This window comes from Dasypus novemcinctus, chromosome 7, assembly GCF_030445035.2.
Source record: "Dasypus novemcinctus isolate mDasNov1 chromosome 7, mDasNov1.1.hap2, whole genome shotgun sequence".
NCBI classification, from domain to species: Eukaryota; Metazoa; Chordata; class Mammalia; order Cingulata; family Dasypodidae; genus Dasypus; species Dasypus novemcinctus.
Window position 1 is genome coordinate 65,717,415 of NC_080679.1, and position 14,440 is coordinate 65,731,854.

General features: G+C 35.0%; 1 protein-coding gene across 4 annotated transcripts in view; it reads right to left on the bottom strand.

The window, feature by feature from the left end:
* PPP1R1C (protein phosphatase 1 regulatory inhibitor subunit 1C) overlaps positions 1 to 12,315 on the bottom strand; it is a 158,885-nt gene extending 146,570 nt beyond the window's left edge. For all 4 annotated transcript variants that reach the window (XR_009186537.2, XM_004476884.5, XM_004476882.5 and 1 more), the window contains exons 1-2: positions 12,032 to 12,315; positions 10,360 to 10,420 (exon numbers count right to left, since the gene is read on the bottom strand). Coding sequence is in view for 3 of the 4 variants with exons in the window: in XM_004476884.5 (XP_004476941.1) it covers positions 10,360 to 10,420; positions 12,032 to 12,112 (142 nt within the window). In the remaining variant the exon portion in view is untranslated. The remainder of the gene's footprint in view (positions 1 to 10,359; positions 10,421 to 12,031) is intronic.
* Positions 12,316 to 14,440: the final 2,125 nt, after the last annotated feature.

The following is a 14,440-nucleotide window of genomic DNA, read 5'->3' on the forward strand; positions in this document are numbered from 1 at the left end:
ACTTCGCAATTTTTAGTAATAAAGTCTTTTAAATTAAAGTATGCATATTGTTTTTTTAGAAATGATGTTATCGTACACTTAATAGACTACAGTATAGAAAAACATAACTTTTATATGCACTGGGAAACAAAAAAAAATTCATGTGACACTTTAGTGCAATATTCATTTTATTACAGTGGGCTGGAACCAAACCCACAATATCTCTGAGGTAAGCCTGTATAGTATTTTCCAACATGGATAAGGCAGTGGCAGCAAACAAACTAGGAGGGAGGCAATGAATTCTGAGCCCCTAATCTTCATGGCAGAGACATTTGCTCTAGGCTATGCCTGTCCCTCCACTTCGGACTTTCACAGGTCCCTCCTGAGCCACAGGTGGTAACTTTTCTGAAGTGTCAGGGATAATGTGTTGCATCCCATCAGAGTACTTGCATTTTAGAAGACTATTGATGATGAAGATGGAGTATAATAACAGCAATAACAACTTCAAAAGGAAATTTGACTAGGGAGGTATTTTGCCAGCATCTCTAAAATCTTACCACTTCAGTATCTGTCTCCCCTACAATGGTCTTTGTTAAATTGTTTATATTGTAGTTTTGTTTGTCTTTTGTTTAATTCAAAAGCCTTGACTGGAACTTGCATTCTTCTAGTAGCTCACAGTCTTCATTACAACCTATTGTTTTACCCAGTGCCCAGGCATTCATCTGTGTCACCTGCCTGTGTCCCAGAGGCATTTCAATTTGAGACCCTGGTAAATTCTACTACCAAGTTGTGTTTGGAATTGTTGGAACAGTGTCAAATCATTTTTTAGTAGAGGTCACGCCTGGAAAATTGTGATAGAAAGGGTAGACTATCCCAAGGACTGAAAGGTTTCTCCTGAGCAATTATAATTAAAGAAATTTGGGAATAACTCTTCTCCATCAACCACTTAACTTGGCTAGGTTTTTTATTAAATGTTAACAAGTAACACCAATTAACTGTTTTCTTGATTATGTCTATCGACTAGAAGCAATTAGAAAGAGTTGTTAGTAACTTTCTTAATTTTAAATTTGAAACTGAATGTGCAGTTATAAACTACTCATAACAACTGGCAATAATGTCATAAGGGTCTTCTATTATTCAGACAAAATTTATATCTATTCAATGGACTCAGAGTGGCCTTCTTTCTAATGAATAAATTTTATATTCCATGAAATATGTTTGTGTTGAAAGAAATTCTTTTTGGAGCTAAATGAGCCTCGCTATGTCACTTATCAGACCTTCAGAGGATGAGCCACTTTTCTGTGATAACATAGGCATGAGTAGTGAGATTCAGTTCCCAGGCTGAATGATTCCACAACCTCTCTCCAAGAACTGCCCATGCCTGCTTCCCCAAAATAATAGTTGCCATTTATGGAAGATTGAATTATGTACCCCAATTCAGACATGCTCTTTATCTTGATCCACATTACTACGGGTGTGTACCCTCTATAAGTATGATCTCTTGAAGATGTTATTTTAGTTAAGATGTGGTCCAACTGAATGAGGTTGGGTCTTAATCCAGATTACTAGGGGCCTTTATAAGCAGAAGAAATTTAGACAAAATGAGAGAAAGCCATGGGAAGGAGTTAGAAGTCAACAAGCTGGAAGAGAAAGGAGAGGACATTGTCAAGTGACATGAGGCAGCAGCCAGCATCAGAATGTTAGACTGGGGGAAAAAGCATTGCCTTGCTGATGCCTCTATTCTGGACTTTTCCTAGCCTCAAAATTATGAGTCAATAAGTTCCTGTTGTTTAAGCCCACCCATTGTGTGGAATTTGTCATAGTAGCTTAGGAAAACTAAGACACCATTTGTCAAGCATCCAGTCTGTGTACTGTGCTTACATTATAATCGTATCCCCCCAAAATGTCTAATTTCTGTACTTAATTGAAATATCTTTGTATTTTTATCACATACTGTTGGTTTTACTATTTATCTACGTGGGTTATATGGTAAATTTGTCTCAAGTAAGTTCCTCCATAAGGGCAGGGGTAGTAACTTACCTATTTTATCTGCTAGAATAGCTAACACTGTGCTTCAATCTTAAGTTTGTGCCTTAAAATGCTTGATTGATTGACATTTGATTTGAAGATTTTTTTCCATTTAAATTTAACAGTCCTTAGGCATTTAACATCTATTTTACTGGCAATTTGGGATAAATAATTAAACTTTGGCTCTGGTCCCCAACCTTAAATATTTAAAGCCAAAAGATTAAAATAAGTCCAACAAATGCTTTATAGACTAATATTTTACCTTTATCCATTGGCCAGAACCTTGATCTGGACACTTGGCACTTCTGTTGCTACAATTGTATCCTAGGTCATCCAGACATATTATTGTCTGTTATCTAGACCATATGTTCTAGATATATTATAATTTAGAATTAGGACTCAATAAATATTTATTAAATTGAATTGCATGCATAAATCAATAGTTAGAGGTAGAAGGAAAGTTTTGGAATAATACAGTATGACAACTGGTCAGAGTAGCCAAAGAAAGCTCTTGCAATTTAAGTGAGTCTTGCACTACAATTCAAATAAGAGAAATTGGTGGAAATGATGGAGACTTATTTAAACAAAGGAGTCAGTCTAGACTAAATCTTAAGAGCTGGCAACAAAGAGTCACTTTAAGGAACCAAAGAAAGTTTACCTAGAGTATAGCATGGGAATGGCATATGGAAGGGAGAAAAAAATGGAGTGGATCAAAAGTAATCAATCAAATGACTTTTATTTTTATATTCAATATTCAACTTCTTTGACACATATTATTAGAAAAAGGATTTCATGTTCACTGAAATATAATACAAAGCTGCTACAAATGTCTATTGCTTGAAATAGTTTCTTCACAACTTTATAGACATCAGGAGCAAGTTTACTTTAAAGAAAGTAACTCATAATCCATGGAGTTTATATTTGTAGACAAGACATGCTCAGTTGAATAAATACCACAAGATAGGATACAATTAAAAATAGCTCATAGACAATTAAGGTGTATTCATATCCTGACGAAATAGAAGATATTATATGTTTTTTACCAAATACTCCTGTCTCTTGGAGATACTGCTTGACATTGACTGCTATAGTCAGAACTGGAAAAGAGTAAAGTCATCTTCTGATAGGAAATGCAGGTTTTAGGAGAAGTCAAGGTTTTCTCAGAATGGGTCTTCAGTATCTAGTTTGTAGCAAATTCTATGCTAGATATTTTCTTACCCCTCAGTATTGTATTTAAGAAAGAAAGAAACTGAGCTGATAGAGGTTAAGTACATGTCTAATGTCTCAGCACCAGTAGATGGAGTTCAAACTCAGGTCCTACTTCAAAGCCAAAGCTTAGCCTATTATAACCACTGCCTCTCTACATCACATGCAAGTACTTTAGAGGCAGAGACGAAAAAAAGATGAATTGATCCCACAACTATTTTGTCACATTTCACCAAGATATTTCTGTTTTTAAAAAATCAACATAAAAGGTAAGCAGTATATGCTACTATTCAAGAAATGAACAAAAGTAGCCATCTTGCTGAAATAAACTAAATATATTTCATAATTTTATGACTTGCACTTTCATTTTTCTTTCATTTAATTTGAAGATTACACGTTCCCTTGAACACTTACAGAATAGCAAATCTTGGCACTAAAAATTGGAACCTCATCTTTGCCTCACATTTATACAGATTGATTGGGCTATTTGGCTGCACAGACTGAATAGTTATGAGAAAACAAGTCAATCAATTATACATCAATCTCTGAAAGCTAAATGGATCACTTGACTCAGTCACTCAGCATAGTATGGCATTCAAAATTCAGAAACAAATGCTGAGGAGAAAAAAGTTTTTTGACAATTCCTTAGAAATTGACGTCAGGTAACTCTTAAATGGTCTCTAAACATTGGACCTTTCTTTGTTTCACACTCTCATTAATACAGCTAAGGCAAAATAAATGCTGAGAAATCAGCAAGGATTTTGAATCAGAGTGAATTACAACTATATTCCCAAAGAAGATGAAGACTTGGAAAATACTAAATGAATTATAGGTCCAGTACAGCTTTAACTTGAATACATGTAACGGGAGGCCCCTGAGGGTAATAGGCACTATGTTGGGTCTGACTGTGTCTTACCCACTCTTAAAAGTCCCAGGAAAATCCTCAGTGTGGCCCTCAGACCCCCCAGTCAAGGTGTCTATCAAGGAACTACTCTGTAATTTGAACAATTCAGTCTGAGTCTAGCATTCTCTCTCATGAATGTCTCAGGATTATAAATCCAGAGCCTTTAAAATCTCAGTTAGTCAACTGAGTTTCAGAACTCAGTTTCTGGGAAGTGAATACCTCATTTAGATAGTCCTATGCTACATAGAGAACTGACTGTGGCTTCATTTCCAATTTGTGGTGCTGAATAGCCCAGTTAACTAGAAATTACAGTTCTCTATTGATTGTACCTACTATCAAGATTAAAAGGAGACACTGTGATATTTAATTCCTCTTTCTCCTATCTCATATTAACTACTCTTTATTATCCTGAGGTATGTGAGGAAACATTTTTGATTTTATTCTTTGGAGCTAAAATGGTCAAAGGGAAAACCAATATCAAAAACCAATATCACCAAAATTGAGTTGTGAGAGGACGTTCAATCAATATTCCCCAGAAAGCCATTTTACACTATATTTCTATTTCCACTTTTAAAATATATAGCAAACTTCTAAATGATGCCCAAACTCTGGGTACTTACCCAATCTTCCCTTAGCTCCAGGCCTCTTACAGATCGCTTATGTTTAATAGGCATCAGGTCCATTAAATTTAATTGTAACCATATTTTCTCTGCTTAACAGTAAATTGAAAAGAATGAGATGCCACAAGATTTAATATTCATAAGGCCTGGTCTAGGATGGCTTTTTACTGGAAGCTCAAGACTCCAAACACAGAAAGCCTGGGAGAATTTGGATAGTGTTCATTAAGTCCTTTATGGTGGACTGGGGTTATTCAATCCAGAAAAGAAAACAATAAAAAAATGCTTTCATGTATTTTAAAAGGTGAGTAAATGAAACTTTATGGAAGGGAGTACATGAAGAGTTATGCTAGAATAAAGTGGGGCATTACTCAAGTTTGGTTTAAAGAAACTATATTATCTAACATTGAGAATTAGCAGACCTGGAATTGAAAAATTGGGATTATGGATTCTTCTCAATGTACATAATGGATTGTGTCTCAGGGGTTTGGGCTGATTTATATTCGTCTTTCATGAATATTTGTGGTTAAGCCTGTTTCCCATAGTTCTTTTCCAGCTCTAAATTTCTAACACTAAAGTCAAATATATAATCTTCCCCAAAATCTATTAAAGACAATAAAGTTTAACTAAATCTAGAAATGTGATGGAATAAATTGCAAAAAGTGGCATTACCATTTATTTACATGGAGAGGATTTATGTGTAGACATTCCTTTAAATAAAAATATAGGAACCAAACAGTTAACTATAGATTATACAAGAGTAAAAGCAAGCAACACACAGAAAAGGAATCAATACTGATGCTTGCTGTACATCAGAGAGCTTAAAAATTGGCCCTTAATCAGAGGAGGAATTGAAGATACAGAAAGATAAGCACTTTGCTACAAGCCACAGAAAACATTTGAAATAAACAAAACATGAAATTTGTCTTTAGTGCCTCCCTACACCCATATCTCAGGCTTCCAGTATCTGCTGCCACCTGGCTGGTTAGAGTCAGTCCTAGAAGCAAACGCATGGTTTCTTCCCACTCTACAATAAAGACACAACCTCTGCTATGAACTTTCCTAGGCCTGATGGCTTCAATTTAAGGATTTCTTTCAGAGTTAATCTGATTAATCCATGCCAAAGGATTATATATCCTTTATAGGTTACTGCCTGATTCCAAAGTGCTTTTACTTCTGAGAATTCTAGGCCATTTGTTAGAACCCAATCTATTGCCCTGAGAAGCCTACCAAATAGAAGCCTGCATCATCTAGGTGTTTAAATCAGCACAGATGAAATAGCAAACAGGAAATCTGGATTTTGATGTTGAAATAGCTTTCTATGCTGTTTCCTCTCTACTAAAGACAAACAGAATGCCTGTTTTTTATATCTACAGTTAAATCATTCATTCACATACACTTTATAGTTGACTATTTTTGAAAAGCCCTGAAAAGGGGAAAAATAATGTTTCCAATTCATTTAACAATGTTTGCAATAAACTGATTTCATAATAGGAATTGGAAGGGCTTCTTAATTATGTCTTTATTATGGAGAATTTAATTTTCTTTGCTTCATTAGTTGACAATAAAGAAATATATGCAGGGATTTGAATTGTAAACAGTATTAATGGCAGGTAATTCCAAGAACTCTTAATTTACTTGCTAGGCAATTGCAGTGAATGGAAGAAAATTGTTTAGTTTTAGCAGGATTTAAAGCTGCACTTAATTTCTGTTTATTAAAGAACACATTGCCTTCAAGGGTTAGAAAAGGCAATTGCTTAAGAAAGGACAATTAACACTTGTAAGGTTTTTTGTTTTTGTTTTGGTTGAAAGAGAGAACTCATAATATTTGGAGCATAAAGAATTATTGAGTAAGGCAGAAATATTTAGCACAGTTGAGATTATGAAAATGCTATTCATCTTGTTATAATATATCTTCATTCTTAAATATTACATGCAGTTTGTGTTCTAGAACACAGTTGTATATAACACCTAATATTTATGTTGTACTTTGCAGATTGAGGTGTGTTCATATTAACTCTTTGACTTTTGATCATTACAACTCCCCTTGAGGTAGAAAAGACAGACATTATAATTCCTCCTTTATAGTTGACCAAAAATCGCTTGGAGATATTGTCCCTTACCTGAGACCACATGACTAGTAGAGACCAATATTCAGGTTTCATTTGATTTGCTTTGGTTTTTTGACTTTGGTTGTTGTTTGCTGGGTTTTTAAGAGTTCTTTTCTCAACAACCACAGTGCTAGATAAATTTTACTGAGAAAACCTTCATTTTTTGTCAGGGTTTTTTTGATTTTGCTGCAAAAACCCATTACTAGTCCAAAAATCTCTGTTTGCCATCCACTCTGATGCACATGATAAGCACAGCTAAAGATGGATTGGTCTCTTGTACACTATTCTAGTTTCCACAAAGGAGGGTGAGAATGCAGGAAGATGATATTACTGAAATGATATAGCTTTCTGTGAGATGCTATTTGCATCTAAATTCTCTCCAATAGTACTTATACACAGAGAGTAGGATGGGGACAATATCACCTAGTGTTGGGAGATCTGGTAGGAAAAACGTTTCTAAAGAAAAACTACACTTAGTTCCCAGTGATATTTAAGTATAATGTATAATCTACTAAGCTAAATTGTCCAGACAAAGGACTTATTTAAAGTTGGGGATTGATCTTCCATGGGGCCTGAATGTCTAGTCAAATTTATGAATCCCTCACTGTGTAATGCAAACTGAAAATTTCAAGACCAGTGTCATGCCATAGGAGATGAATGGACTCTAGAATCAGAATTATATGGGTTTGTCTCTGGAATGTCACTTCTAGTGACATTTCACCTGATACTCACTTTACTCAAATGTATTCAAGAAACATGTTTTTTGGCATTCAAGAAACACATGTATAGCTTCAAGAAACAATTGTTACTACTTTTTGAGCTCAAGTAGGAGCCACAAATTTTACTTACATGATTTCACTATGCTCAAACAGAAACAATGCCTATAGAATTCTGAGAGCAGTTCACTAGTGGATGGAAGAGTATCATGCAGGACACCTAGAAATCAAGTTTGGCAAAAGTCTTCAAGGGTAAACAAAGAATTAAGTTCTAAGGTATTATAGAAAATTTTGCCACTGTGAGCAAGACAGTGATAGAAAATTATTGTACAATTACCTCAAAAACTGAGAGTTAGTCATTATAGGTTATTTGTATTTATGTATAAACTATAAAAGTACAACCCTTTTGCACCACTTACTCAAGTAGACATAAGTGGGTTAACATTTATTAAATGAGAAAATATATTTGAAAATGATTTTGAAATGCTATAGCCATGAGCAACAAAATAGATAAATGAGATATTATCAAAAGTAAAAAACTTTTGTGCAAAGTACTTTCTTATGAGAATAAGAAAACCTACAGAATGGGAGAACACATTTGAAAATCACATCTGAAAAGTGTTTAATACACAGAATATATAAAGAAATTTTACACCTTAACAATAAAAAGACAACCAAATTATAAACTGGACAAAAGAATAGATATTTTTCCAAAGAAGATATACAAGTGACCAATAAGCTCATGAAAAGATGTTCAATCTCATTAGCCATTAGTGAAATGCAAATCAAATCCACAGTAAGAATCCATTTCACACCCACCAGAATGGCTACTTCGAAAAACAGAATGTAAGTATTGGAGAAGATGTGGAGAAATAGGAACATTGATCATTGCTGGTGGGAATGTAAAACGGTGCAGCCACTGTGGAAGACAGTTTGGCAGTTCCTCAGATAGTTAATTACAGAATTACCATATAACCCAACAATCTCACTTCTAGGTAAGTAACAACAACAACAGAAATTTCAAAGCAGAGACTCAAAAAGATATTTGCACACCAATGTTTATAGCAGCATTATTCACAATTGTCAAAAGATGAAAGTAACTCAGTGTCCAGACAATGAATGGATAAACAAAATGTGGTTGTATACATACAATGAAATATTATTCAATCATAAAACAAAATGAAGTTCTCCTACATGTGACAACATGGATGAATCTTAATAGTGTTGAGCGAAATAAGACAGGCACAAAAGGACAAATATTGTATGATCTCACTGAAGTAATTAGAATAAGTAAATTCACAGAATCAGAAACTAGAATACAGGTTACCAGGGGCTGGGGTGGAGATAGGGAATGGAGAATGAATGCTTAACTGGTACAGAGTTTCTGTTTGGACAGATGGAAAAGTTTGGTAATGAATAGTGGTGATGGTAGCACAACAGTGTGAATGTAATTAACAACACTGGATTGTATAGTTGAATATAGTTAAAAGGGGAAATTTTAGGTTGTATGTATGTTACCAGAATAAAATTTTTTAAAATTATGGAAAATTACAATACATACAGTAAACCCTAAGGTGAAGCGTGGACTACAATTAGTAGTAAAATTATAATAATAATGTTTCATCAGTTGTAACAAAGATACCACACTAATACTTAGTATTAATAATAGGGAAAACTGTGTGTGTGTGGGGGGGGGGGTATATGGGAATTCTGTACTATCTAAATGATTTATCTGTAAACCTACAGCTTCTCTAATAAAAACACAAATGCTACAGCACTTTAAGGGTCAAATTATAAATCTTCTGTTTTCAGCGGGAATGAATTAGCTTACTCATATCCCATTAGCTGAAGATTTTCCTATATTTAGTCTCAGTGATGAATATTCTACTTTTACTTTCTTTCCTTTGTATATTTCTCTAATTAACTGTATAAAAAAATCAAGGATACTTTGCCCTGCAATTCTTAAAATGGATCATTCACAACAACCTAAAATTAGTCTTATTATGTTTCCACTATTAAAAATCCTTTGTCCACCCTGATTGTTTACACCTTGAATAAATCTTACACCAAATCCAGCCTGGTTACAAAATAATGGCATGACCTTAGCTGTCCTACTTTATTTCTAGAAGCAGCACTTAAAAGTGAGACTAAATTCACCCCCCTCAATAAAGTAAATATTTGCATGTTGCAGATCATAGTCTTTTATCAAGAATAATAATGAAGTTTTACTCTTTGCAGGAAATGGAAAATAAAACCTCTACAAATGGATGCAAACCTTCAGAATGACTCTCAAATGGGCAGTGCTGAAAATTGATCTGGTTACTTTTCGATTGCTTTATTCAGAGATGACATCAGCAGGAAAGCTGTAGCCAATGCTGGCTTACTGCCCACCCCATGACAACCTTTTTACATAAACAAAAACCTATTTTGTAAAGATATAAACATCTCCAAAGCTGTAATATGAGCTTTGGAACTTAATTAACTTTCCATCATCTTCCTTAATAAGCACTAAACCAGATTCCATACAAACACCTGAACACAGGACAGTCAAGCTAGCAAAACACCTCAGGGCCTATCACCACTGGTGTGTCTTGCTGGAGGAAAAGCAGGCTTTTGTCTGAGGCATTTCCTACAATATTTCTTTTGGTTTTGTTTACAATCCATTTTATAGGTTAGCTAGTTAAATTATTGCTAACTGAAATCATGAATTGAAACCTTTGGGCAATGACACACTCTTTGATGTTCTTCAAACACTTCTATTCTCTTTCATCAGTGTGAAAGACAGCATGCTTCTTTACCTGGGGGGTTATGTTCATTGAGAATCACAAGTGATGCTGGTGTCGGTCTTCTTTTCCTGATCTGTGAACAATAAGAGACCCAGATCATGTCAGTGTGGCTCCAACACTGACCTAGGTTACCCCACAGCTTGCAAAGCTGTTCCATCCGCATCTTTTCTTGATATACAAACGCAGACTTCTGGAGGGCCTGTAGTAAGTGCTTTCTACTTTTATTTTGGAATAATAGAAAGCCAGACTGTACAACTGACAGATTTTAGTATCTTCTTTGACCAAAAAGCTACATTTCCACCAAAAAAAAATTGTTTTATGTAAATAAATGCTGCACTTGGAAAATAATATTCAGGGAAGGTGCAGGGAGGACTGGCTAAATTAATAACTCTCTTGGTACCTCATAATATTGATGATACTTTCAAGATCCATTACCCTTATTTCTAAATCGGATAAGTGAAGCTTGGAAAACTCGAATTTCTAGTAGGTACCCTAGTTACAGTTAATAGCATGAATTACTTATTTTTTTAGTGCTATCTTCTTTGTTTTCTAGCATAGTACTCAGAGAAAATCATCAAATAAAGAATGGATACAGGCCTTATAAGAATATGTGATTCATATTAAAACTAAGTTTTTTTCCCCTTATTACAGGAGCTTATGATCAGAATCTTGAATATATCCTTGATTCTTTGAATATATTTGCTCATAAATTCCCAAAATATGTCATGATAGAGGATAACATTTTTCTGATGACATCTTGGCCAAGATTGAGTGAATGCCCCATTCAACATAAATGCATATTCAAGGTTGTAATTTTTCTGATGTGAGTTCGGGTGGATTTAATTCAGATGATCAAAACATCCAAATAAGTTATGAGTTTCAGATTCAATCACTATAAAAGATATCACGGATAATTTCAGTTTTAAAAAATTAATGAATTTAGCTTTATGACCCTGTAAATTTCTTTGCTTCTACCTCCCCACAATTGTAGTTTTACATATATGTTCTTTTAAATGGTGCCATTGCATCAAGAGTCTAAGTAAATCTGAATATTAAAAGTGATACAGATGTAAATTAATCTTATATTCTTGAGAGAAAAAAATAAGTACAGGTATATAGATATATTAGACATGGAAAAGGAAACCAGAAAATGTTGATAATCTCTGAATAAAACATTTTTTAAAATTATAATATACCTAAAAATCCCATATTACATATACTTAATTTATTAGTGTTTTGAATACATAATGAAAAAATATTAACAAAATATTAAGCCTATAATCTGGAATTATTTGATCATTTAATACTTCAATTGCTAAATCAATCATTTTTATAAATAATGTAATAAAAGCTTAATTTTGAAAAATTTTAAAATGTTATTGTACATGTTGCACCTGTTATTTCAATAAGTGAAAATAAAAAAGATTTTTGTGTCCAAATCTGAATTGCTAATATAACCAATTTTCTCTAATGGATGTTAATTTTGTATTAAAGGAAGTGAAGCATTTCAGTCAATAGTTGCCCCAAAGCTACTCAAATCAAGTGCATATAGATACTACTTTATTTCTCATTTAGGTATCCTGAAAGTCACAAACTTAAGCATATTCAAGAGAAGAGAAACTTTCAATTAACAAGAATGCCTGACTGAACTGAGCATCTCTTGTCCCTACCCAATTCTGCTTACCTGCTCTGCTGCTTCAGGTGCAATCTGACTCTGGAATAAAGGCACAGCAAATTGTATCTTTTTGGGACTGTTGGGCTCCATGATAATGATGAGAATTAGTCAGAGATTTGAAGAGCTCAGAAAGACTAACCCCAAATGGTGTCTGGGATGTGCTTCTTCAGGCGCACTTCACCAAGCCACACAGAGTGCTTTGTAATAAATAGCCTGTAATTCCACAGTGAGCGAGTGAAGATGCCCCGGTTTGAATAAATCCCCTCTTCAACATCCACAGTGATGCCTTGCTTGCCTGTTCCCCCACCAATCCCTTGGATCCTCTCAGCACAATACAGAAAGGAACAATGAGCTAATTGTGTTCCTCTTCTCTAATACATATGCCAAGCATTCACTCAACAGCTAATTGAAAATGCAATGCTAGCCTTGAAGGACCTGCTGCCCTGGGATTTGAGAAAAAGGCTCTATACACTGTACATTACTAACCGGCTGCTCAAAAGTGCAATGTAAGCTCCCTCTGAGTGTTGCAGGGATGGCCATTCATTATTAATGATTTTAAAGCAGGAAGTTTTTTTCAGTTGGGGGTAGGGTTTGGAATGGAGTCATTTCTATTGTAGCAACTTATAAGGCAGACACCTTTGTTATTTCACATTCAGCCACTAAATAGATGAATGGCTCTGGAGGATAAGCCACAACCAAATAGTGTCAGTTATATTTATGCTGCAAGATCTGGTTAGGTTAGATTGATCACAGAAGGCAGAGCACTTATGGTAGAGTGAGGACGGCATTGCCCCAGGGTTGACCATTAACAAGCTCTGTGACCTCAAGCAAATCACAGGTTCTCTCTTGGTCCCCAAGCACTCATGAGAAAAACAGGGGGTGGGACTCAATGACCTTTAAGCTCCCATTCTGTTCCAACATTCTATAAGTGTAGTTCACAGTTTTCATCAGAGTGGAATATCAGACAGCTAAATTTAGCAGCTTGAAGTCACTGCTACTGCAATGACCTCTATTGTATTTCCTGGTTGAGCCAGTTATACCCTCTGACTTGGATGAATACAGAAGCGACCAGAAAGCATTAGTGGAATCCTAATGGTACCCAACATTGTGGTTTGTTGTCAATAATGGAGATATATGCAGAGATAAGCACTTGAGAAAGGGGTAATCGCCAGAATGATACGAGGACGATAAGCATATTGGCCACCGGTGAGGGAAGAGGGGACCTTGGCCTGCTGTCCCAACAGATGATGGCATAGCCAAATTGCCTTCAGGCTTTCAACTACTTTTGTGAAGGAAAATTGTAAATGAAATGTTTTAATGGAAGAACTTGAATCCTGTATTTCCTTACTGATGGGAATTTTTTGATAAATACTAGATTTTTAAAAATACCTGTCTTTGTATTCATTTAATATATTTAAAGAGTGACAATTCTAGATATTTAAAAATGAAATTTTTTCTTCTTTTCTTTTAAATTCTGTTTCCTTACCATGAATCCATCTTAATGATTGAAGTATGCAACATTCTGCTGAAAGAATATAGAAAATAATATGCATTATTCAATACTCACTGGTGGAAAAAGCAAGATGTGCATGTGAAAGCACTTTCAGTTGAAGAACAGTGTTGAACAGCAAGAAATCTTGTGAGGAACTCATCCCTTTCAGTGTCAAAGGTAAACTTATAAAGTATGACATTTTAAATAGTTTATAAAAGTCCCCAGAAAGAAATCTGAATATGATTAATGACATTATTTCTATGAGTATTTCTTCAAATGATATAGAAGGAATACGAGACAATATTTCTAGTGAGAAATTGATCCAAATTTTTCACTTAGCATAGTAATTAAGAGCATGGATTTGGCAGTCTTAAGCTCAAACTCAAGCTCTGCTGCTTTTTAAGTTTATGAACTTGAACAGTGTGGCAGTTTGAGACTATGAATTCTGAAAAGAGAAAGATTATATTTGTAATCTAATCTATTCTAGGTGTGATACTCTTTGATTATATTAGATTCATTTGAGAGGCCCTTGATTAAATATCCTGTTAAGATTAGGGTTTTGATTAGACCAAGGCAGTAAGGCATGACTCTGGTTGAGTCCCTGCCCCCTTGGTGGGCCTATATAAGCAGACACTCACTCAAGAAGACACAAAGGGAGAGAGAGCACTCCATAGAAACCAGAGGGGAAAACTTTGTCACGTTGATCCTACCTGCCATGTGACAGAAAGGAAAAGTCTCAAATAGTTAAAGCCCCAGGGAGAGATGAGCCATTCACCTGAGAGTTTGCAGCTAAAGAGAACAGAGCAGCTGAGCAGCTGAGAAGGCCCAGAAAGAAACAATCCCCTATGACAGAGACTGATATAGGAAGTCCTGCAAGACCAGGCAGAGATCACCCGCCATCTTGCTTCTAAGTGTGGCAACTCACT